Source organism: Microcaecilia unicolor, chromosome 10 (genome assembly GCF_901765095.1).
Source record: "Microcaecilia unicolor chromosome 10, aMicUni1.1, whole genome shotgun sequence".
NCBI lineage: Eukaryota > Metazoa > Chordata > Amphibia > Gymnophiona > Siphonopidae > Microcaecilia > Microcaecilia unicolor.
Window position 1 is genome coordinate 127995295 of NC_044040.1, and position 27058 is coordinate 128022352.

The 27058-nt window shown below is 43.6% G+C and overlaps 1 protein-coding gene across 1 annotated transcript in view; it reads right to left on the minus strand.

The window, feature by feature from the left end:
• Nucleotides 1-24851, minus strand: part of LOC115478331 (galactose-3-O-sulfotransferase 2-like) — an 89652-nt gene extending 64801 nt beyond the window's left edge. Inside the window, 2 exon segments of the mRNA XM_030215634.1 lie at nt 23646-24612; nt 24739-24851. Coding sequence (XP_030071494.1) covers nt 23646-24612; nt 24739-24851 — 1080 coding nt within the window.
• Nucleotides 24852-27058: the final 2207 nt, after the last annotated feature.

The window sequence follows — 27058 nt, forward strand, 5'->3', positions numbered from 1 at the left end:
AACGAACTAACGCTGCAGATCAGCAGAAGTGGCACCATACTGTCCAGATAAGGACGAACAAGCGGACCGAAGAATGGGATCTGAGATCGTTCACGAAGAGCGGGGCAACCTCATGCCAATTCCAGTGGCAGGGTAACCTCGTGCCGATCTCAGTGACAATGTGGGATGCCTGGACGTGCCTGTCAGCACGGCCACAGAGACGGAGGTGGGGCCCGAATGAGGAGAAGCCCCTCCGTGGAACAAACACCTGAGCATGCCTCACCCAGCACTTCTTCACCCAGCTCTCACTGACCCCGCCACACTGACTGCTGACTACAGAGTCCCAACACCCACCCTCCTGCAAAACCAAAATGACCACCCAACAGGCAAGCACTGAGGCAAGAAGGTGATGGCGTAGCCACTGAGAGCCCCTACACTCAACCCAGATCCAACAGTCTCTGCTTTCACCTTAGCCCAGATTTTTGTTGCCACTCTTGATTCCTACAGAGATGGAATGGCGATGGTATAGCCGACTCCTGCATAACTGAAATGACCACCCAACAGGCAGGTTTATGTTACTGCTCTCAGCACCAAACAACATAGCAGGAGTAAAATCCAATCACCTGCGACACAGGAGGAAAATGAGAGCCCGTTGCTCACTACTCCACACCAGAACAGAGCATGTTGCCAACCTTGACTGCAGCGGGGCCCTCCACATATCATCCAGACTCCGAATCATCTGAAGGCGAATGGTGGTAGAAGTGGACACAACTGTGAGTGGTGACAACGCAGCTGTGCCGCTCCACAAACCAGAAACACACATTTACAGACCTTACACCTTCCCCCAATTTACTATATAAAAACACAGACTGGAGGAGTGGCCTAGTGGTTAGAGCATCACTCTTGCAATCCAGAGGTGGCCGGTTCAAATCCCACTACTGCTCCTTGTGATCTTGGGCAAGTCACTTAACCCACCATTACCTCAGGTACAAACTTAGATTGTGAGCCCTCCTGCAACAGAGAAATATCCAGTGTACCTGAATGTAACTCACCTTGAGCTACTACTGAACAAGGTGTGAGCAAAATCCAAATAAATAAATAGAAGGCACCAGACCAGACAGGAACTGTTCTGACTGTAATTTTCTTCTCCTCACACCTTCTCCACTTTTAGAAGGTGCCAGACTAAACAGGTACTGTGTTCTGTCTCTGATTTTCTGTTCCAGAAAATATGTAATTTGTAACTTTTAACTTCATTGAAAATTGCTAATTATCTCCCTCCTCCTGAAGCAGAAGTGAAAGAGGGACTGTTTGGTTACATACTGTGATAAGTATGAGGCTGTCCTACCCTGGTTAGGCCCCTAGAGGGCGCTGTTACCCTAAAATGTCCTGGGAGAAGGGCTGGGTGAGTCACTAAAGGGAGCCAGTAAGGGGATGTATAGCAGGAGGTCGCTAGGACCGAGGAGAGTCCTGGAGGAGGAAACAGGTGCAGCAGGTTATGGGCTGGGTCCTGTTTAGCCATTAACCACTTAATACCCCACCTGAGTGGGAGGGAGAGAAGAGAGCTAGCAGCTGAAGCAGAGAGCTGGGAGCTGAGGCAGAAAGATCCGCATGGAAAGTACTGGTGGAGCCCTATGGACTGGTGGTGAATTGTGTGTATAAAGAAAGGAAACTGGCTGGGGTAAGAAGGCCCTTGAGCTTTAAGTATAAGAACTGTGTGTCCAAGTACAGAGAGAGGCAGGCTGCAAAGCCTGGGGTTGGAAGTCCCCAAAGTATTGCTGTACTGAGAGAAGCAGGCTGCAAAGCCTGGGGATAGGTCCCCAAAGTATTGTGGAGCTAAAGGAAGTGTGCCCTAGGGGCTGAAATAAAGTTTTGTATGAATAATATTCTGTTGGTGAGACCTGACTGTGTTTGCCTTTTGAGAAGCAGGTCACCCCGAGCCGAAAGGGGTATGAGACTAATTTGCATATAATCTGCATACTAAAATCCAGCTCACCCTGAGTGAAAGAGGGGCCTGGGATCTAGAGGTTGGAGCCTCCTCTCACAAGAGGAGGTAGGGGATATCACAATATGAAACAAACAGGTACTGCCAGAAAATATGTAACTTGTAACAAAATCATTTTATTTAAAATTGTTAACTATCTCCCTTTTCTCAAACGCACAAAGATTGTAACTTAATACTCTAACAAATACTCTACTGTGATTGTCTATTCTAGAAAATATGTAACCTTGTATCAAAATCAAGCACTGTACAGATTGGAAATTAACACTTTTACCGAAAACCGAAAACCTATCTATCCCACCATCCTCAACCTAATTTCCCCAAACAAAATCACCACTAATACCTCACAAACACCATACCAGGCCTATGTGAGCCAGCAAAGAGTGTCTCCACTATTGCCCTCCAAACCCAAAGCAGATCCCAAGAAAGCAAAAGTAAACACCCTCATCCCCCATTTCACCTCACCACCTTCCATCCAACCTAGAACAATTCCAACAAGGTACCCAACAACAGACCCCTCAACGCAAAAATCAATCAATCAACAACAACAGCAACAACAACAAAACTCACCGAAGAATATGTCCAACACCAAAACTAACAAGCACGTGTACCTCAAATCTATTCAACTCATTTACTCCACCTCCACAACACCTAACCTCCACACAAACAATATATACAGTATTCCAAACATATCCCACACATACCTTAACAGCATATCAACATACACCCACAACAGTGATCTCACAACACCACACAACAGCTTTTGCAAACCAAACCCACAGAAACAAGAAAGTAAATAAAATAGAAATATAAAATCAAATAAAACTGACAAACATAACCTTATCAAAATTCACTGTAACAATGACTCAGCCCCCAGTTACCTACCATTACCATTTGCATATATAAATGTCAGATCAGTGGTGAACAAAAAAGAAACTATCAGAGGATGGATAGAAGAGGAAAACCTCTCTATTCATTATAAAAACCTGGATTCAACTTGAAAATGACCCTATCCTAAATGAAATATGCCCCCAGGCTACAAAATCATATACACTACAAGAGAAAGGGAAAAAAAAGGAGGTGGAATAGCAGTGATCTTCAAATCCTTCCTCAAAACAGAACTTATCTCCAAATTTAGCTCTCCGCAACTCAAAATATTATCATGCACAATACAATACAACACCCTTCAAGATCAACTATGCTGCATCCTCTTCTACAGACCACCAGGAAAATGGTCAGAAACCCAACAGGAATTTACCGACTTCATCTCCAACACATGCATATCTCACTCAAACATATTGCTCCTCAGAGATCTAAACATACACCTAGAAAACACAAACGATGCAAACACCATAGAATGTTACAATTTCATTCAACAATGGAACTTCCGATACCCATTCCCTCAACCAACCCATAACAAAGGCCACACACGTGACCTAATAGCATATAAATTCACAGAAACACACCACCTAATGCACAACGACCTAAAATGGGAAGAAACACCATGGTCCAACCACTTCAAACTACTCGCAACCCTCAACTGGAAAGAGGCCTCCCTCCAAACTTCTACTGCCCACACAACTTACGAATCCTGAGGCAGAATCAACAACAAAGCCTTCTGGACCAACATCTATTCCAATTCTTGGTCTCCCCTTCATAATACCACACAATTCATAACATCCTGGGAGGACAGATGCCAGATCATCCTCAACTCCATTCCACCTCTAAAAACAAAGAGAGTCGCCAGAAACAAGGGGAATCCATGGTACAACAACAAACTAAAGGAACAGAAAAGAGAATGCAGAAAATTAGAAAGACTATAGCAGAAACACAAAACAGATGACAAAATGAAATGGAAATCAGAAATCAGACAATACAAAGCAAAACTGAGGAAAATCAAATTCAACTACTACAAACAACTAATTGGATCTGACTACAAAAACACAAAAAACCTTCTACAGCATAATCAACTTATTTATTTCTACAGAGCAACTGACAAGCAAATCAGAAAACTCACCGGGAGCATATGAACTAGCCAACTATTTCAAAAATAAAAATAACATCAATGAGAGCATCCTTCCAAAAAGATGACCCAGACCTTGATCTGTTTCTGGACGAACTCACCAGAAAAAAATGAACCTTTTGATGCTGACAGATCATGCTCATCATTCTCACCTCCAAACACCGCTCTAGTTCGGTAAATGCTATTTAAAACCACCAAATCCCACTGCTCACTGGACACATGCCCCAGCTACCTACTAAAAGAACCTCCCGCCTAATTCCTAGAAAACATCACAGCCTATCTAACTGACCTGTTAGCCGCAGAATCTTCCCTAGGGAAAAGGGGAACATCATTCTAACACCTATCCCCAAAAACCCTAAATCAAGCAAAAGTGACATCAAAAATTACAGACTAGTGGCCTTCATACCCCTCAATGCCAAATTACTAGAATGCATAGTCAACAAACAACTCATTGCATATTTGAACAACTTCTCAATACTATACAATTCTCAATCAGGCTTCAGATCATGCCACAGCACAGAAACTACACTCACCACACTGCTCGCCAACTTCAGAAGAGAAATCAGTCAGGGCAGAAACAATTCGATATGTCCTTAGCCTTCAATATGGTCGACCACTGTGTCCTAATACTTGACAACATTGGCATAAGCGGGACAGTACTCAAATGGTTCTAGAGATTCTTGGCCAAAAGATCCTACCAGGTCAAAATGAACAAGGAACTATCCTCCACCTGGTTAGCACAAACAGGAGTCCCAAAGGGATCTTCCATCTCTCCAATGCTATTCAACATCATGATGACCCCATTAGCCAAAAAACTTTACAACCAAGGTCTCAACCTATTCATCTACGCAGACAATGTGACTATCTTTATACCATTTGAAAGTGACATCAAAGACATTACAGAGGAAATCAAAAGAGGCCTAAACACACTAGAAAACTGGGCCACCACATTCAACCTCAAACTCAACTGAGACAAAACCCAATTCCAGATAGTAACAGCACCCCACAAACAAACCATCCTACCCAATATAATTATAGACAGGACCACATACCCCCTCACAAACAACCTAAAGCTCCTTGATCCATTGATCAAAAATTATCTTTCAAACCACAGTTCACAAAGGTAGTAATGACCACATTCCACACAATGTGGAAACTAAAAAGAATTAGAAACAACTTCCCCACAAAAGTATTCCGACTCATAGTGCAATCCTTAGTTCTCTCACACTTAGATTACTGCAATGCAATCTACTCAGGTTACAAACAGCAAATCATAAAGAGACTCGAAACTGCCCAAAATACAGCAGCCAGACTCATTTTCAGGAAGACATAATTTGAAAGAGCCACCCCTCTACTACAAGCACTCCACTGACTTCCAATCAAAGCCCACATAACCTTCAAACTCTGCACCAGGGTCTGGCTCATAGTCCACGGTGAAGCACCCACTTACCTCTCAGATATGATCATCCTACCTCTTAAGAATACCCTAGAGGATGCGAGGAATACCTGACCCTTCACTTTCCCTTATGTCACAAGCTAATCTACAAGTCCGTTCACTCAGAGAACTTCCCCTACCAAAGCTCCAAGCTATGGAATGCCCTTCTCAAGTCATTAAGGACCTTAACACCGCACACCAACTTTCAGAAACACCTCAAGACCTACCTGTTCAAAAAGTTCCTACCAACAGACAACAACAAGCATACTAACTGACTCTCCCCATCTTCTCCCTAAGTCAACCATCCAACATCTCTCTCCCCAATTAAGACCTCCCTCTAGACCCTCTTCACATCCATCCAGCCTCTTAAAATACAAATCGCTAAAAACTTACTAAAAATGTAATTCTCTTATTCTTCTCCTCCCCCATCCACCCTCATATAATGTAATTCCCCACCTCTCTAACCAAACTGTAAGCCACATCGAACCAAACATGTTTGTCTATCTATATTTATTTCCCACATTTTCCAGACATATATATAAAAGAGAGCATTGTATAATAATAGAGAATTGTTATTGCAATCAAGGCTGATTTCCTCTCGATGAGAAGAGTCTGTCACCTGTGTGATGACATACTTCAACACAGTTTTCAATTGTCATGGATTTTGAAAAAAACATTGGCGTGTACTCAGCACCTGCACTGCATTTTGAAGGAAAGTCATTAAGAATTGCTTTCTACAGGGATCGGAGCTTAAAAGAAATTTTGTGTCCTAACCCTGCTGTATTTGGAAATTGTTCAAAGGGGAGGGGGTCACAGTCCATATTGCTCATGTCATTTTTGTTATAACATGCAAGTTACCAGTGTTTTTGTCAATCCAGTGGATCACAAGATGTATAATACACCTTGCAAGACTGACTGTAGTTTATTGCCTTCAATGCCCTTGTGCTAAAATCTATATTGGACAACTTTTGCTCAGGTTGTATATGCGATTGACTGAACATAAGAGTAATTTAAAAAGTAGAAACCCAGAGGCCCCCATTTTAAACACTGTTTACAATATAACCACAACCTTTAAGATCTTAAGATTGAGGATTTAGATCATATAGTAAAAACTTGAGAACATGAGACCAAAAAAAGATTTTAGTTCTAAAAGAAGAGAGATGGATATATACTTTGGGATCAATTGAGCCAGTGGGATTAAATGCCTGCATTGAATGGTGTCATTTCTATTGAACAGAGACTACCTATCATTGTGGAATACATGTAGGAGAGTGATTGGCCGGTTCCACTTTATTAGAGACTGTTTTGAATTCTAAGCAGTAGATAGATAAGTAGCATTCTAAGTAGTAGATCGTGTATTGGTATGTGAAGAGTGGTAAGTAATTTTTGTTATTATAGAAGTTATATAAAATGTTTGACTATAGTTTCTTTTATAAAGCAATTTAAGCAGCAACATAAACCTTTCCCTGAAGCAGTGGCAGGGGCTGCGAAAACACTGGCTGCGATGGAGCTGTTTAATCAAGACTGTTTAATCAAGACAAGAACTGTGATGTCTGTGGGAAGAAGTGTGTGGAGCTGCATTAACTTTTGAAGAGATTTTCAGCTCAAGATAATGTAACCTGATGGGTTATATTTATTTTTTTTCTTTATTTTTTAAATTTTTACCTGGGGTCCAGGGGAGGCTCCGGGCTTCCAGTGATTGCTGGTGGCCAGTGATGTGGCTCCAGAAATGGTCCTGGGCTTCCTGTACAGAGCGGAGCTGTCCACGGCATGCCCCAATGCTCTGAGCATTGGATTTGTTTTTATTGAGTGGGCATCTCTCAGGCATGTATGTGGGGTGATGCAGAATTTAATTAGAGTGAATATCTCTAGTTTTATAGATGCTTTGATAGAGATTTATGGTAAAAATCTGTAAATGTCTTTAAATGTGTGTTTAAATTTATAAAATATGCACTGTATGTGTAGCTTGATGGCGCTAATGATTGTAAGATATTTTGATCAAATATCAAATTTTATGGGTTTTTTTCTAAAAATATAACTTTTCTATTATTTTCTATGGAAAGTTGTTTTCCAAAATGGAGATTGTGAAAAATGCTAATTAGGGTCCATGAGGCAAACACCCTGTATTCTGAAACCTTATTGGCTGGCAGAGGTCAGCTAGTGACTCAGAGACACAGTCTCCCTTGGCAACAGCTTGCCAGGAAGTAGAGAAAGGGCTGAAGACATTGAAGAGGGAAGATGTGTATGTGAAAACTCTGACTGCATGACAGAATTTCTGAGACAGAAAGTATGTGAAAGTAAGTTTTTCTGCAAGTGTTTGTGCTCTAAGTGCAGATGAAGTAAGCTGGAGGAGAAAGGTGTTGGATTTGTGCAGAGGAAAAAAAAGAACTAAAACTGATTTTTGTTTGTTTGTGTGCTATTTAAAAATTTTGCAACTTGAGACTGTGGTAGAGAGACCAAGTGGATGTTTATGTAAAACAAATTTGTGCAAGTGGATTAATCCCAGTTAAATTACTAGGAAAACTGGTCTCCAAAGCTTAAGGTTGGGCTGACAGCATGTGTGTTCTGCATAGTCTGCTGGTGTGCTAGTGTGAAAGATTGTAAGATTTTGGGGAGACCAGGTTGCTGTGGGCAGTGTGTCTACAGGATCTAATGAAGAGTGCCATTCCTGAGTTAGGGTACTCAGTAATAGAATAGAAAAAAAACTATTTAAGGTTATACAGTTATTATTTATTTTGTTAGTTACAATGCCACATTTGTCCCTGAATCCCAGCTAGGGCTGTTCCTGCTGTTAGTCAGGGAGGAAGTCTTTTTTGTTGATTTAATTTAAAGTGTGAGGCACTAGGTTCCTGTACTGGAAGAGAAGAACCTGAGTTCCATTGTTCAAGCAAGGAGAAGAAAGAATCTCCAAGAATGGCCAAAGATAAGTCTGTACTCCTATGTACAGCTAAAGAAAGGACACTGAAAGGTCACTGAGTTTAATCTGATTTACCTGTTCAAGAGACTGGATCTGGGTGTTCACACCTGAAAGACATAAATTAGTTGAAAAAGAATCTTCTTGAGACATACACCATAAAGAAAAGTTATAACTATAGAGTAAGAGACAGCAAATAAGATACTTTGGTTAATACTTATCTGATGGTTTCACTGTTGTTCTTAAGCTATACCACTTCACCTGTTAGAGAAATTTCTGCTGTTAATGTTTAAATGAATGTTTATGCAACAAAAGAACCTAATGTGTTAACACCACCACATTTTCTATACTCCAAATTGGGTTTAAATAAACAACTAGTAACTAGTACTTACCATCTGTCTGGTTACTGGGTCTTAAAATCCTTTTAGTTTTCTTTCCTCTCCATAGTTTAGAACGTTGGAGATGAGGTTAGTTTAATTGTCTCTGATCTCAGAGGTGAACTGCAAGCTTGAGGTATTCGGACATGGGTAATAGTAGAGCTTGCAGGGCCTTCTGAGACAAGGAAGCTACAATAAGTAAAAAGATTATGAGTAAGAAACTGCTTTTTACAGATGCATATGAATGCCCTAAAGTGTTTTTGAAGATTGATTGGTTGAATCAAGAGACTGTTTTACAAGAATTAAGAAAAGATATGAACATGCAATGTGTAAAAAATGGGGAGGTTATTTTTAGCCAATGATTGGATGGCTACTCCATATTCTGATGCTTTTTCTTACCCCAAATAAATAATTACATTTTTGTGGTTTTTGGACATTAATTAGACAAATATTGAAAAAAAGATTACAGTGGAATTTTTATGTTTTGTGTGTTTTGGCCACTGTTCTCATGTATTTATAGTGTGTAATACATTTATGTTTTGAAGAATTGCCTATAGAAAACTGTGCTTGGCAACTTGTAAGTAGGAAAATAGCTGATTCAGGGGGACAGTTTGTCACTCTTGGTTATGATCTTCTTCCATTGCTAGCAATTATTGTATGCTGTGGTGAATAAACATAGTAACATAGTAGATGATGGCACAAAAAGACCTGCACGGTCCATCCAGTCTGCCCAACAAGATAACTCATATTTGCTGCTTTTTGTGTATACCCTACTTTTGTTACGTCTGTGGCCGTGACCACCCTCAGACTTACCCTGTTTCTGGGAGTCAGTGGCTGTGCTGGCTTCTGCTTGTCTCTGTGTCTGTCTTAGTTTCTCTCTGGCTCTGTGTGCTGATTGCCCTACTGAACCTCACCTGTGTGGGCTATGCCTTTTCCAAGATGGCTGCTGCCGACTCCTCTATGCCAGTATCCAAGATGGCTCCCGCTGGGCTGACTTCTCTGTGTGTCAAGCCTCTGTTTGGATGCAAGGTGATTGCTGCAGCTGTGCCTCTGGTGTGGAAGGGCTTTATTAATCACTTAGAGACTACAGCCCTGGCCTTTGCGTTTCATTTAGGGCCCTGGTGTATAGAGTGCTCTGTACACTGTTTCAGTGTTTGCTCTGTGTGAGTTTCTATGTTTGACTAGATAGCTTAGGCACCGTGTGGCTTGTTAGCCTGTGTATAGCTTTGCTAGTGCTCTGTGTTTGTTTAGACTAGCCAGCTTAGGCACCGTGTGGCTTGTTAGCCTGTGTATAGCTTTGCTAGTGCTCTGTGTTTGTTTAGACTAGCCAGCTTAGGCACCGTGTGGCTTGTTAGCCTGTGTATAGCTTTCAAGTCTCCTGAGTGTGCTCTGTGTATGTTTCTTGTGTATGACTGGTTTGCCTGGGTATAGCGTTTCTATTAGCCTAGGTACAGTTTTCTAGTCATTGTGTTTAAACCTGCCGACTGCCAGAACCCGGACAGTCCCTGCCTGTCGGCCTTGCCTGCGCCTAGGTGCCAGGGGGCACTCCTGGATCTTCATTCCTGCTGTTCCTGCTTGCAAGTTCCAGTTCCGGGTTTTCCTGTAAGTCCTACCGGCTGCCAGAACCTGAGGGCTCAACCCTCGGGGAAAGGTGGTCAAGCGTAGGTGAAGCCTAGGTCCAGTGTGTTCCAGTCCAGCGGGTTTCACTCCGGTATGTTCCAGTCCTGTGGGGCCCTCCAGTGTGTTCCAGTCCAGCGGGCTCCACTCCAGTGCGCACCTGTCCGGTGCGTTCCAGTTCCGTGTATTCCGGTGTAGAACTCCAGTCCGGGGTTCCGGTCCAGTTTTGTCTCATCTCTACCTTGGAGGTGACCTTGCCTGCCACTGCCGCTCCACGGTAGTGGCCCATGGGCTCACGAACCCAGTGCTCCCGGGGAAGAAGCCTGACAGTATGCCAAGGTCCTCGAGCACGCGACAACTTTGATTTGTACCTGTGCTCTTCAGGGCACAGACCGTATAAGTCTGCCCCACACTATCCCCGCCTCCCAACCACCAGCCCCACCTCCCAACCACCGGCTCTGGCACAGGCACAGACCTTATAAGTCTGCCCAGCACTATCCTCACCTCCCCACCACCAGCCCTGCCTCCCAACCACCGGCTCTGGCACAGACCGTACAAGTCTGTCCAGCACTATCCCCGCCTCCCAACCACCAGTCCCGCTTCCCACCACCGGCTCTGGCACAGACCGTATAAGTCTGCCCAGCCCTATCCCCGCCTCCCAACCACCAGCCCCGCCTCCCGATCTTGACTAAACAATCTCTTATAATGGCTTGTTAGAATTTGACAAAGTTCCTCATGGGAGACTCCTGAGAAAATTAGAGTCATGGGACAAGAGACAATGTTGTGTAGTGGATATTGGTTATTGGACAGAAAACAGAGGGTAGGACTAAATGGCTAATTTTCAATGGAGGAGGGTGAATAGTGGAGAGCCACAGGGATCTGTACTGGGATCAGGGCTATTTAATCTATTTATAAATTATCTGGAAATCGGAACAAGTGAGGTGATTAAATTTACAGATAATAGTAACAAGGTAACATGGAGGGGCATAATCGAATGGCGCTGGCCAAATAGCTGGCCGGCCATCTTCGCCACCGGCTCTGGCACAGACCGTACAAGTCTGTCCAGCACTATCCCCGCCTCCCAACCACCAGTCCCGCTTCCCACCACCGGCTCTGGCACAGACCGTATAAGTCTGCCCAGCCCTATCCCCGCCTCCCAACCACCAGCCCCGCCTCCCGATCTTGACTAAACAATCTCTTATAATGGCTTGTTAGAATTTGACAAAGTTCCTCATGGGAGACTCCTGAGAAAATTAGAGTCATGGGACAAGAGACAATGTTGTGTAGTGGATATTGATTATTGGACAGAAAACAGAGGGTAGGGCTAAATGGCTAATTTTCAATGGAGGAGGGTGAATAGTGGAGAGCCACAGGGATCTGTACTGGGATCAGGGCTATTTAATCTATTTATAAATTATCTGGAAATTGGAACAAGTGAGGTGATTAAATTTACAGATAATAGTAACAAGGTAACATGGAGGGGCATAATCGAATGGCGCTGGCCGGCCATCTTCGCTAATACGGTTGGGCCCAGCCAAATGTCAGAGTTCGCCGGGTTTGAGATGGCCGGCATCGGTTTTCGGCCATAACGGAAAATAATGCTGGCGATCTCAAACCCAGCCAAATCCAAGGCATTTGGTTGTGGGAGGAGCCAGCATTTGTAGTGCACTGGTCCCCCTGACATGCCAGGACACCAACAGGGTGTAAAAAAATGGGAAGGTTATTTTTAGCCAATGATTGAAGAGAGGGAAGAGCGGGAACTAAGAACATTTGGACATTGATTTTTCACTAAAGCTTTGCATAGTCTGATATTCAAAAAGTATTGCAGTGATCAAGAACATACAGCAAGAACACGATTGGACTTGCACAAACTCTATCTAAGCTAAGTAGATGATATGTATTTCAGATCTTTCACTTTCCATTAATAGAGTATCAGAACCAGGTTTTCGGATAAGGAATATTGCTTTTCTGCTTAGCACTTTGATTAGGATGGAGGTAGGTTGTGCAATGATGTAAGTATGGTGTTTATACACATTTTGAACCGCCAGGTCACTGTAATACACCAAAAAAAACTGAGCACAAACCAATATTTTGAATAAATATTTTTTAAATTTTTTTATTGATATCAATATAAATAGTTTATATAAATATATTTTATATTTTACACATTTTTTAATTTATTATTTATTTATTTTTTTTGTGGTTTCTGTAATAGTCTACCAATTGTGATATTAGAAACCGATCTTTATAGGTAACCCAGAAATTTGATTAGTATATTAAATTTTAACTGCCAGACCCTCGACCATTCTTCTAACTTTTGGAGATCCCTTATTGTTTCTACTTCCTCCAGGGATCCACTCCATTGGCTATCTTCGTGTCATCCGCAAAAAGGAAAACCTTTCCTTCCAACCCTTCAGCAGTATCTCTCACAAATATATTAAACAGAATAGGCCCCAGCACCAACCCCCGAGGAACTCCTCTGCTTACCTTCCTATCCTCTGAGCGGATTCCATTTACCACCACCTTCTGCCACCTGTCGGTTTATTCACAAGTCTTCTGTGGGGGACTGTATCAAAGGCACGTTCTTCATCCAGTTCTTTGGTCACCCAGTCAAAGAAATCAATTAGATTTGTTTGGCAGGATTTTCCTTTGGTAGAGCCATGTTGCCTTGGGTCCTGTAATCCATTGGCTTCTAGAAAGTTAACTATCCTTTCTTTCAACAGCGACTCCATTATTACCGGTCTGTAGTTTCCCACTTCTTCCCTGTCTCCACTTTCCACTTTTGTGAAGAGGGACCACATCCGCTCGTTTCCAATCCCACGGAACCTCTAAAGATCTATTAAATAAATCTTTAAGAGGTCCCGCCAGGACCTTCCTGAGCTCCCTCAGTATCCTTCAGAATCTCCAGCTGTTTATAAATTCTTTCTTTCTTCCATAAACAGCGCGGTATCCACTCCATTCCCATATATTCCCTCGGCAGCTAACCGCAGTCCTTCACCAGGATTTTCCTCCATGAACACCGAAGAGAAGTAATTGTTTAGCACATTCGCTTTATCCTCCTCACTCTCCACATAGCCATTCTCGTTATCTTTCACTCTTGCAATTCCATTCCTATCTTTTCTCCTTTCTCCAATATATCTGAAAAAGGTCTTGTCATGTCTCTTACCATCTTTAGCCATTTTTTCTTCTGCTCGCGCTTTCACTATTCGTATTTCTCTCTTTGCTTCCTTGAGTTTGTTGAGAATAGAGGGGTCCCGAGCCCCCCCAAGAAGGCTGGAGTGACCTTAAATCTGACTCCATCTCTAAATAGCACTAGTACTGGGGTAATCAAGGAGTTATTGCCTCTAAGGGAGACGTTAGATCTAAGGAAAGGATACCAGCCTTATGACAAACTGGATTTAGACTACAGGTTATACAATGCAGCGAATGACAGCCTGATGTAGCAAAAGCATTTATACTTACAGCCTTTCATCATTAAGTGAAGCCCACAAATCATCATTTGGAATGAAGAGTTTATTTGCAAATCAGACTTTAATCAGATACATTCATCAGACAAATTCTGGATTCAGCTGACTGGAGCTCTGCGTCCTAGATACGCTGGGGAGAACCTCCGAAATATGCTTGGGTGACCAGTCCTTATATACCATCTGGTCCCCATACAAGTCTATTGAGAGGGACTTTTTTCTAATCTTGCTCAATCTATGAGTCATGTCCTCCGGCCAGGTGCCCCTCTTTCCGTTTTTGTAAACACTTCCCTAGATACGGACATCCAAACATCCAAACATGGCTATTGTGTAATTTCCTTTTTTGTAAACACTTTGTTCTTATGAAGATATCTAAATATAGATATATCAATTTCATAACATCTTGTGATCTGGGTGCCAACTTATTAAAGACAGACTCCGTGTTATGAACCAAACTTCTTATCATTTCTGTCTTTAATTTCTACATCATGTGTGTTACACTCAATTTGGAAGTTGCACCAGGTTTCATTAGAACTCACCAAGCAGTCCTTGCTCTTGCAGGCTCTCTGCTATAAGGCCATCATCTTGTTATCAGGCCTACTCAGTGCTTTTCAGCTGTTTAAAGCTATGTAGCTTGGCCCACCACTATTCCAGTGGATAGGTCTTTAGCTAGAACACATATTAACTTGCAGGAAAAGCAAGTCCTTGCTCAGCCAGTCATAGATTTTTAAACCTAGCTGGTATTTTTACAGCCTGAGTCCTAAAATCTGGCCTTCCACCCTTCCGGTGGGCATCCAGTGAGGGCCTCTTGCTGTACTATAATTATACAAGTTTAATCTGATAATCTTTTTTGTGATACTCTCATTGCGTTCTTTTGAATTTCTTGAACAAAGTCTCTTTTGCTCTTATTTTTTCAGCTACTTGTTTGGAGAACCACATCGGCTTCCTGTTTTTTTTTTACTTTCCTCGCGTAAGATCAGTCACCATATTTATAGCAGCCTTTAGCTTTGACCACTGATTTTCCACTTCTCCTACGACTTCCCTTGCCAACAGTTCCTTCTTCAGGTATTCCCCCATTTTATCAAAATCAGTACATCTGAAATTCAGTACTTTGAGTTTTCTTTGTCTGCTCTCTGCCTTTGTCCTTATATCAAACCATATCATATGATGATCACTATTACATAGGTGGGCACCCACCTGGATATTAGAAACACTTCCTCCATTTGTGAGCACTAAATCCAGCATCGACCCTTTCCTCGTGGGTTCCATCACCATTTGTCTGAGCAAGGCACTTTGACAGGAGTCCACAATTTCCCTACTTCTTTCCCATTCCACAGAAGGGACGTTCCAATCCACATCAGACAAATTGAAATCTCCCAACAGTAGCACCTCCCCTTTCATACCAATCATTTGAATATCTTCTATCAGATCCTTGTCTAGCTTCTCCGTTTGTGCCAGAGGTCTGTAGATAACCCCCGTGTGGATACAGGTTCCATCTTCTCTTTTCAGGTCGATCCATAAAGCTTCTTCTTTTCCCCAGGTTCCCCGCATTTCAGCCGTTCTGATATTGTCTCTCACATACAGCGCCACTCCTCCACCTCTTCGGCCCTCTCTATCATTCCTAAAAAGATTATAGCCCAGTATAGCTACATCCCATTCATGGGAATCATGGAACCACGCCTCTGTAATAGCAACAGTATCCAAGTTTTCTTCAAACATCAGGGCTTCCTAGTCTTCAACATTTTTACCTAGACTAGGAGCATTTGTGCTCATTGCTTTCCATGTGCTTAGTGAGTTTAGGTGGTTTTCTATAGTTAGGTGACCTTGTCCTCTGTCATCATGTTTATTCTGGGGATGACTTTTTGAATTCCCTTGTTTCCTTTTGTCACCCCGCCTTCTAGTTTAAATGTCTAGAAACATAGTGTCTGAATTTCTCCCCAATGATCCTTTTTTTCCATCACATAAAGATGTAGTCCATCATTAGAGTACAGCCTGTTATTCCTCCACGTATTGCCCCATGCTCCTATGTATCTAAAACCTTCTTCTTTACACCAAGACTCAAGTCACTTAATGAAATCCACTGTTTTGTGTAGTCTTTCCTCTTCTTTCCCCCACGTGGGAATTACTTCAGAAAAAGCCACAGTCTGAACCAAAGATTTGAGTCCAAAAGACCCAAGGAAGCGAACTCTATGCTCTCAACATCCAGGCCGTGAGAGCCAGAGACTGGAGGTTGGGATATAGAAGTGACCCCTTGTTCTGAGTAATGACGGTCGAGAAACACTCCAATCTTCATGGTTCTTCGGAGGACAATTCCAGAAGAGGGAACCAAATCTGACATGGCCAGTAGGGCACAATCAGGATCATGGTTCCATGGTCTTGTTTGAGTTTCAACAAAATCTTCCCTACCAGAGGTATGGGAAGGTATGCATACAGAAGACCTGTTCCCCAATGTAGGAAAAAGGCATCCGATGCTTGTCTGCCATGGGCCTGAAGTCTGGAACAGAACAGAGGGACCTTGTGGTTCAGTTGAGTGGCAAAAAGATCCACTGAGGGGGTGCCCCATGCTTGCTTGGAAGATCTTGCGGGCCACGCCTATATGCAGCAACCACTCATGAGGTTGCATTACTCTGCACAGCCCATTGGCCAGACTGCTGTTTACACCTGCCAGGTAAGTGGCTTGTAGAAACATGCTTCCTGACACAGAGGGTGAGATCCGGTGCCTCCCTGCTTGTTGGTGTAGTACATCGCAACCTGATTGTCTGTTTGAACCAATATAATTTGGTTGGATAGCTGATCTCTGAAAGCCTTCAGAGTGTACCAGTTCGCTCGGAGCACCAGGAGGTTGATCTGAAGATCTGATTCCTGGGGGGTCCAGGCTCCCCATCCCAGGAGAGATGCATTCATCGTCAGCACTTTTTGCGGTTGAGGAATTTGGAATGGACATCCCATGGTCAGATTGGACCGAATTGTCCACCATTGAAGAGAATGTACAAAATCAGTGGGCACATGGATGACATTTTCTAGATTCCCTGTGGCTTGATACTACTGAGAAGCTAGGGTCCATTCAGCAGATCTCATGTGCAGACGTGCAATAGGCATGGCATGAACTGTGGAGGCCATGTGCCCCAACAGTCTCAATATCTGCCGAGCTGTGACTTGCTGTGATGCTCAAACCTTGGACACTACGGACAGAAGGTTGTCTGCCCACACCTCGGGAAGACAGGCTCGAACCGTTCTCATGTCAAGCAATGCTCCAATGAACTCCAATTTCTGAACCGGAGTGAGATGGGACATGAGATAATTTATTACGAACCCTAGCAGTTCCAGCACCTGAAAAGTCTTCTGCATGGACTCCCGAGCACCGTCCTCCGAGGTGCTCTTCACCAGCCAATCGTTGAGATAAGGGAACACATGCACTCCCAGCCTGCGCAGCGACGCTGCAACTACCACAAGGCATTTTGTGAATACTCTGGGAGCTGATGCTAGGCCAAAGGGCAGCACACGGTACTGGAAGTGCTGCATTTCCAACCAAAATCGAAGATACTTCCTGTGAGCTGGAAGTATTGGCATGTGTATATATGTATCCCTCAAGTTCAGAGAGCATAGCCAATCATTTTCCTGAATCATGGGAAGAAGGGTGCCTAGGGAAACCATCCTGAACTTTTCTTAAACCAGGAATTTGTTCAGGGCCCTTAGGTCTAGGATGGGATGCATCCCCCCTGTTTTCTTCTGCACAAAGAAGTACCTGGAATAGAATCCCAGCCCTTATTCCCCTGGTGGAACGGGTTCCACTGCATGGGCTTTTAGAAGGGCGGAGAGTTCCTCTGCAAGTACCTGCCTGTGTGAAGAGCTGAAGGAATGAGTTCTTGGTGGGCAATTTGGAAGTTTGGATTCCAGATTGAGGGTGTATTTTTATTTATTTATTGCATTTGTATCCCACATTTTCCCACCTTTTTGCGGGTTCAGTGTGGCTTACAATATGAGTTGAATGTTGGAAATACAATTTGTTACAGATAGTTATGGATTACATTGTGCAGGGTTAAGCCAAACAATTGAGGTGTCGTTAAGGAATGTAATAATGGAACATAGGCATTGCAACTTTGGAAGGAAACAATGGGAGCTTAGAGGGCGATAAAAAGGCATGAAGGCGTATGGTATATATCTTTCTGTGAGTGAAGGTATGAGTGATGTGATAATGCGGGAATGGGAGTTCAGAGGTGAATGTATGATGCATTAGTGAACAGTAAGTGTGGACTTTATGTGTTTTGTTTCTTTCCGTAAATGTTTTCGAAAAGATGGGTCTTCAATAATCTGCGGAAGGAAGCTTGCTCGTTGGTTGTTCTTAGGTTGCGCGGCAGTGTATTCCAAAACTGCGTGCTCATGTGAGAAAAGGTTGATGCGTGTAGCGCTTTGTATTTCACGCCTTTGCTATTGGGGAAGTGGAGGTTAAGGAAGGTTCGGGATGATCTTTTGGCATTTCTGGGTGGTAAGTCTATCAACTCAGATAGTAGGCTGGGGCTTCGCCGTGAATGATTTTGTGGACTAATGTGCATACTTTAAAAGTGACGCGTTCCTTGAGTGGAAGCCAGTGCAGTTTCTCTCTTAATGGTTTTGCACTTTCATATTTTGGCTTTCCAAAGATGAGTCTGGCTGCCGTATTCTGGGCTGTTTGAAGTTTCCTCAGTGTTTGTTCTTTGCAACCTGCGTATAGTGAGTTGCAATAATCCAAATGGCTGAGCACAAGGGATTGCACTAGGCTGCGAAAGACGGATCTTGGGAAGTATGGTCTTATCCTTTTTAGTTTCCACATGCTGTAAAACATCTTTTTTGTTGTGTTGTTAGCGTAAGTTTCAAGCGTTAGGTGGCGGTCGATAGTGATTCCAAGGATTTTTAGCGTTTCTGAGATTTGAAGGTTCAGGTTTGGTGTGTTTATGGTTGTGAATTCTTTTGTGTTGTATTGAGAGGTGAGAATCACGCATTGAGTTTTTTCTGCATTTAATTTCAGTCGAAATGCATCCGCCCATGTGTTCATGATGTGTAGGCTTTGATCAATTTCGTTGAGGATTTCGTTAATGTCTTGTTTGAAGGGGATGTATATTGTCACATCATGAGCATAGATATATGGGTTAAGGTTATGGTTTGATAGGAGTTTTGCCAAAGGGATCATCATTAAGTTGAAAATGGTTGGTGAGAGAGGTGATCCTTGTGGTACTCCACATTCAGGTGTCCATGCTTTAGATGTGGTTGAATTTGATGTGACTTGATATGAACGTTGGGTTAGGAACCCTTCGAACCAATTCAGGACATTTCCTCCAATGCCAAAGTATTCGAGTATGTGTAATAGGATTCCGTGGTCAACCATATCAAAGGCACTTGACATGTCAAATTGTAGGAGGAGTATATTGTTGCCAGTTGCAATTGTTTGTTTGAATCTGGTCATAAGGGTGACTAATACTGTTTCTGTGCTATGATTCGACCGGAATCCTGATTGGGCGTCATGCAGTATTGAGTGTTTGTTTAGATAGTGTATCCTAACCGGACTATTTGAAGAACCCACTGATCGGAGTTTGAAAGGCCACCTTTAGTAAAAAAAAATATTAACCTCCCCCCCAACTGGCAAGTCGTCTGACACAGACACTTTTACCGTGACTATGCTTGCCTGAAGCCAGTCAAAAGCCCGTCCCTTGCTTTTGCTGGGGAGCAGCAGGGGCCTTAGGCACACGCTGTTGATGGGAACGAGCTCGCTGGGGCTGAGCCTGAGTATGCTGTCGAGAAACGGGAGTGTACCTATGCTTAGAATAGGAATAGGAAGCACTCCGTGACCCACCAAAAAACTTCCTAGTTGAGGAGGTGGTAGCAGAAGGCGCCTGGCGGGAGAGAGAAGCCATAGCACCTGTGTGCTTCTTGATTTGGTCAACTAGATCTTCTCTCTAAAAAGATTATCCCCCCCGGCAAGGAACATCCACTATCCTCTGCTGGACTGAATGATCCAGGTCAGAAATACGCAGCCATGAGAGTCTGCATATTGCTATACCTTGAGCAGAGATCTGGTTGCTACATCAAAAGTGTCATATGCACCCCTGGGCAAACATTTACACACGTCTTCTGCTGTTTGACCAGCTGGTGAAAGGGTTTGGCCTGCTCCGGAGGGAGGGCATCGACGAAACTGGACAGCTGCTGCACCGAGTTCTGCAAGTGGATGTTCGTGAAGAGCTGGTATGATTGTATACAGACAGCGAGCATGGTGGCCTGATACATTTTCCTCCCAAAAGAATCCAAGGTCCTAGCCTCTCTGCCAAAGCATAGTCTAGTACTCTTGGCTCTTTTGAGGGTGGAGTCCACCACCATGGAGTTGTGGGGTAACTGAGACTTCATCAATCAAGGCTCCCCATGGATCCGACATTGGAAATCTGTCTTCTTCAGGACAGTGGGGCTGCCCTGTTTCGCATAAGGACTTCCCTGAGTACCTTATGCAAAGGAGATGTCACTGCCTCCCTAGCTGGAGAGGTGTAGTCCAGGACCTTGAGCATCTCAGCCCCGGGCTCAACCTTCACGCCTATGGGGAATGGAAGGCCTGAATCATTTCCCACACAAAAGATGAGAAGGAGAGGAGGAGACAGTCTTCTTTCAGGTGGAGGGGAAGGTTCAGAGGGAATCCCAAAGGACTCATCTGGGATATTCCTCTGACTCCCACGAGCGTTCTTCCTTGGTGTCAGAGAGCACTTCCCTAAGTGACTTCAGGGATTGGACCCACCTCAATTCGGAAGACCCATGATCTCGATGGCAATGTTGAAGGGACGACCCCTGCAAGGACTGCGGCGAAGCTTCCTCCATCGATGTCGATGGGGAGTCGACCTGGGTGGCAGCTGACACCGGAGCCGCAAGTGGCACCGAGCTCAGAGGAGGGCCAGACACAGCTGCAGCAGACGGCAAGGTAGGCGCAAGCACCACCGACGCAGGTGCAGTTTGGCGCAACAGTCCTTCCAGAAGCTCTGGAAGCAAGGCCTGAATCCGCTTGTCAAGAGCCTCCATCGGAAAAGGCTTTGGGGCCGGTGGAACAGTTGGTGTCAGAGCTGCCTGGGGTTCGGGAGCAGGAACTGGACTGCTGGGAGACCGATGCGCCGGTACCTCTTGTATGGAGGGGGAGTGGTCCTTCCGGCGTCAACGCTTCTCAGGTGCCGATGTCCTTGGCACCCCAGAGCTCCTGGCACCAAGTGTCGAGGGAGAATGATTTATTTATTTATTTGTAAGCATTTGTATCCCACATTTTCCCAACAATTTGCAGGCTCAATGTGGCTTACATTTGCCGTAATGGCGGTTGCCATTTCCGGGTAACAGAATTACAACTGGTAATGTGTTAAGTTGCACACATAGATGGTAACATACATGTAACATAACATACGTGAACAGATCATGGTATAGATATATATCATGTGCATATATATGTTAAGGAAGAATAAATTATGGTAATACATGAACGTTTCTGAGTAAGAAATTGGAAGAATAAATTATAGTAATGATGTCGGTGCTTCTTAGCCTTCGCTCGATGCACCTCACCGAGGCTCCTCGGTACCAACGAGGACGATGTCGAATCCCCATGTCTCCTCGGAGTCAGGTCCGATGATGGATGGTTCTGGCGGGCCTTCATAGCAGGAGGCTTTGAAGTGGGTGGAGACCACTCAATGCCTCACTGCTCCCAGTGTGTTGAGGTCTCTCAGCAGCCATGCCTACCTCAGTTCCCGATGTCGATGCCTCCCTCGATGCCGATGCCAACATCGAAGGACTGGACCGAGCCCCAAAAAGTTTTTCTCTCTAGGCTTCTTGAACCAGTTGAGTCCTTTTCTTCATACAAAGACAAAGGGCACAACGGGCCGGGCTATGGTCGGGCCCAAGGCACTGAATACACCACGGTTCTCATTTTCTTAATACGTTCCTAAAGTCTTTTATACCAGCTCTGGGTATTTCACACCACACTGTTTGTATTTATAAACCCACTAGCAATGGCCTTGTTGAGCGATATAATGGACTTTTGAAAACTAAATTGAGACAACGTATGGCAAATGGAATTAAGAATTGGCTTGATGCTCTGCCGCTGGCTCTTTGAGCCCTTCGAGCCACCCCATCTGCCTCTTTGAAGCTGACTCTTTTTCAGCTCTGTACAGGCCGCAATATGCGCCTTATTAAAGGCAATCCTGATAATCACTTGCCCAACAAATATTCTGTTTACTGGGATGTGTTACAAACTATCATTACTTCTCTGTCTGAGATGGTCCGGTTGCACCGAGAACAGCGTTTGAAGCCACTGGGAGTCTTCGTTGACATGGAAGGGAAGACTGCCCTAGACAAATCAAAAAATGCGATTGTGCTGAAAAATATGCACGAATCAAAAAAATAAACCCAAGAAATAAAAGGATTTTTTTTTTTTTACTATACTAAAGAAATAAAAGAAGAAAATTCAGGCAAAAAAGCCGCAAAAAAAGAGGCATTGAAGGCTCTCCCGGGTGACGAAGCAGAGCCAGGAAAACAGCTGATGCTCCTCACATGGAAAAAAAGTAACCAAGGAGCGCAGCCGCACGGCAGGTGGGAAGGCACTCGGCGAATGTGCAGTCGGACGTGCGGCGTGCTAAGAAAGCTGTAGCAAACTTTTTTGCTATTCTAAATGCTGGTTCTCGGGCCGGCGATCCCACTTGTGAGGATTATTTCAGCATGTTTGTCCTCAGAGAAGAAAGGTTTAAACACAAAGGGGGGAAACAACACACATAATAAAAAACAAGCCAAAAATAAAAACAGTACAGTAAACATAAAAATTTTCCATATATTTCACAATGACAGTAAATTAACAGAAATCAAAACATAAACAACTATTCTCAAAACAGAACAGGTTAAAAGGTTAAGAAAGTAACTTTATAACAAGTCACCTTTATTTGAAGACCACCTAGGTGCCTATTCCAGCCTATTTTATAAAGCCACATAAGATGCCATCTTATTTTTATGAAATGCTAGGGGCAAAGCAGCAGAACTCACATCTAGATTGATGCTGCAGATATATAGGTTTACGTAGGCTCAGGTATAAATATTCAACTGCAAAGTATGCATATATGCATGTATTTTATAAATTAGGTGCATATCTATAAGTAGGCACCTCCATTTTGCCACCCTGATTCAGCACAGTGATAGCCTATTCTATAATAGCATCTAAGAACTCAGATTCCTTTATAGAATACTAGTGTAACTTGGTATTGGTGGGCCTTACATTTACATAACCTACTTTCCTTTCCAAAATGACAGCATAAAAGGATATATATGCATTTAAAATTTAAGTTTGAGCACATACGTAAATGGGAGTGCCAAACTGCGGCAGATATCTGTATAATTTACAGTATTCTGTACGTTACAGATGCAAGTGGGAGCCCCGCTTATGCTCTGCCCCTGTTTATATACCCCTTGCAAATACATGCTATGTAACTATGTGGGTTTTTGCAGAACAGCACTTAGGTAGCATGCTGACATATATGTGTGTATGTGCATACATATGTGCATATATGCTAGTATTCTGAACATACACATAATGTATATATAAATATTACCACTTGGTTTATAGAATTTCCCCAAATATGAACACTACTGTAGAAAGGGGCATGCTTCTTTGATCTTGGGAATTATTTTTCTTTTCCATTTTATGCTAGTTTAGAACTTTTTATACTTCAATATGCACAGTCTACAGTCTTTCTCTCCCTTCTTTTCTGCATTGCTTTTCTCACTCTCTCCCTCTCCCTTTTGCTACACTTTTTCCTTTCTTATTTTCCATTCTTTTTCTTTCCTCTACTCTCATCTTACCTCTGTCTTCAGAAACCTCATGTGATGGCACATGATGTTGAACAGAGTCCTTTTGTTTGGAGAGAAACCTTCTACAAATGAAGCCATGAAATAATGTGGATAGAACAACTGAGTGGCATTGTTGTATGGGAAGGCAAATGTTAAGTTCCGGGTGTCACCAAAGCGGAAGAGAATGTTCATAATTGTGCTGCTGGCACTCTTGTGCACTTTGAGGAAGACAATATTTGTTTGGGATTTGCAGCTTGAGCTAGTGAGGGAACTGGAGAGCAGTGACTGACCCTGAGCACCTCTGAACACAGCTGTGCCAGGCTTTGCAGAAGTTAGTTCTCCCTTTAATAACATTCCATGCCTCTGTACTGGAGCAATGATAGACTTTGAATTATTCTTTTTGTGTGCTCTGATTGATTTTTGGGTTAAAAATGTATTAGCAATTGCAGCACTCCTGGAAGTCTTGTTCATTCTGTTTGAAGAGAAGTAGACAATGGCCTCTAATGGTGCTGGTTCAAGGAGCTTGTCTGTGTTTATGCTGTCTGGTGTTGCTAATGTCTTTTTGAAAGGATCTGCACTGGCTTGTGCAAAATCATTGACCCCACTGACAGAGGAAGCTCTTGTCACTGTCAAACTATCAATTCTAGATTTCATGAAAGAGTTCTGAAAGTCTGCATCAACATCATTATCTGAGTGGAGAAGCCACATTTCTGATGTTTCCTTTGGGAATCCCCTTATTTCTGACTCCTGCAGCTTTTTTAGACTGTTGCTTAGTCCATTAGAAATAACAAATTCCTTGCTGAGTTTCATCACCTCCGTAAAGTAACCACTAGAAGTGGGATCCACCAAGGACTTCTTTTCTCTGCTTTGTTGAATGCTATCATGCACGGATTCTATAGGTGAGTCCTTCTGAAAATGAATAGAATTCTGAATACCAGAGATGTGCTTTAGGAGAAGAGACTTGAATTCTTGGTCACATCTGTATAAGAGAAGATAGTGTTTAGCTATATAGAGGAATAGTCAGTATTGTCAGCATAACCTATTCCCCCCCCCCCAAAAAAAAAAAAAAATCTACAAGAATTAATACAAATTTCTAATGACCTACCTTTGCTCTAACTTACACTTTCTAGTCCCTGCTACTGCACTGAATTTACGTTTATTGCATTTTATTTGACTAGTGCTCATTCTGGTTGAGGCTGTTGGATACTCAAAGGACATCCTACCATAGAGAAGGAGAAACTGGAGGGCATTGATGGGTCATCACAAGCCTTTCCTATGGGGCCCTGTGAATGTTAACCACAGTCTCCACTGAATGCAGAAAGCCTGGAAGTGAGGAAAGATGGGCAATTAAGCCAAGGAAAAGAATCCACATGGAAGCTAAAAGCCGAAATTACATGACAATCTGCCTTAATACACTGGGTCAGGCAAGAAAGAAAATACAAGCATGGATACTGCAAGTGAAGAAACTTAGAAATGTATAAGGAAGTGAAAAGAGTCAGTCATTAATTGCATCACAAGAAGATACTGAAAAGAAACAAGTTATATTATAGGAGTACAGTCATCAAGATAAAGAAGTTTAAAAGGTGCAATATAAAATGTTGACTTTGATACATCAATGTATATATGGCAAGATTCCGCAATATTTTGTGGATTCTTTGCTCATATTTGAACCACAACGAGATCTATGTTCTGTGATGAAGAAACAATTAGATGTGCCTGTTTGTCGTTTATCAGAAACAAGGAATTGTGTTTTTTGTAAAAAGCATTCATTGATAGATAAAGATTAGTTTGTCTTAGCAGCTCTTTCTAATATGTTTACAGCACTTAAGATTTATGAGTCTATGGAGCTCATTTTTCTTACAAAAACGTCCAAATTGGTATTTTCAAAACCAGTTTTTAGACTTTTTTCTATAAAGTCCGTCAGAAGTGCATTGGGCCTGGATGGGCCCAGGCCCAGCCACTTTCCCTCCAGGCCAGCCCAGCCAACATCCGGTGTATCAAGGGCGGGGCGGTGGGGGCGGTCCACCCCGGGTGTCAGCAGGTGGGGAGTGCTCCGCTGGCACTGCAGTCCCCACCTGCCCACCAGCTCCGTCGACGGACAGACGACCCTCTTCTCGTGCCACCCAGCATCCAGCTTTAAAAAAAAAAAAAACCTATGAAGCGCCTCGCCTCTGCTCTGCTGTAAAGGAAGCAAATTGCCTTGTCATGTCGGCCCTTCCCTCACTGTGTCCCGCCCTCACGGAAATAGGAAGTTACATCAGAGTAGAGTAGAGCAGAGCAGAGGTAAGGCGCTTCATAGGTTTTTTTTATTAAACCTGGGTGCCGAGTGGCAGGAGAAGAGGGTCGCCTGTCCGTCGACGGAGCTGGTAGGCAGGTGGGGACTGGGTCGGGGAGGGGGGCTCAGATAGGAGAAGGGTACTGGGACTGGGTCTGGGGGGGGGGCTCAGATGGGAGAAGGGAACTGGGTCTGGGGGGGGGGGGCTCAGATGGGAGAAGGGGACTGGGTCTGGGAGGGGGGCTCAGATGGGAGAAGGGACCTGGAGCTGGAACTGGGGTCTGAGAAGGGGGCAGGAAGGAGAATGGGGCCATGCCTGGGGCAGGTGGGAGAATGGGTCTGGGGCTGAAAAGGGGGGCCCTAATGCAAGGCATATGGATGAAGGGGACTGGAACTGGGGGCTGAAAAAGGAGGGTAGGTGAGATAAGGGGGCCAGTACTGGAACTGGGGGCTGAAAAGGAGCAGGGGCTGAAACTGTGGGGACTGGGGGCTGAAAAGGGGACAGGGAGGAGTGGCTGGGGCTGAAGCTCGGGACTGATGGGAGAAAAGTGCTGGGGTTGAAACTGGGGACTGGGGGATGCTAAAGGGGACAGGGAGAAGTGGCTGCATAGGCGGTCGGTGGCCCAACTGTTTGGGGATGCTAAAGGGGGCGGGGTTAGGGGTGGAGCCAGGAGCGGAGCTTATAGCCACAATTAACACAGAAAAAAAATAAGTAAACATAAGTCACAATTAATACCTTTTATTAAATTTAGATATTAGATATGTATCATATGTCAAAGAATAAAGTGGTTGCTCAAAGCATATACTAACCACAATCGCTCAACTGCAAAACACTATGCACAAATTTGTGCAAAAACACACTCAGAACCTTACTGTACCATAACACTAGGCAGACCCTAATATGCCAATATACCACCCATATGGAAAATGCAGACCGTCAACAATATGAAACAAGGGATCATAATATCACAATTCTCATGTAGAGCCACAAAACACCCTTTTAGGGTAGATAGTGTTCACAATGAGCTCCTTTTATTAACAACTATATGTAGATCCTTCAAGAGGTAGTGTGTGATGATTTAGGCTCTAAAACCCTTTCTGATGTTTTGGTGCCACCTCAGTAATGCCAATACACAATCTCTCCACTGCT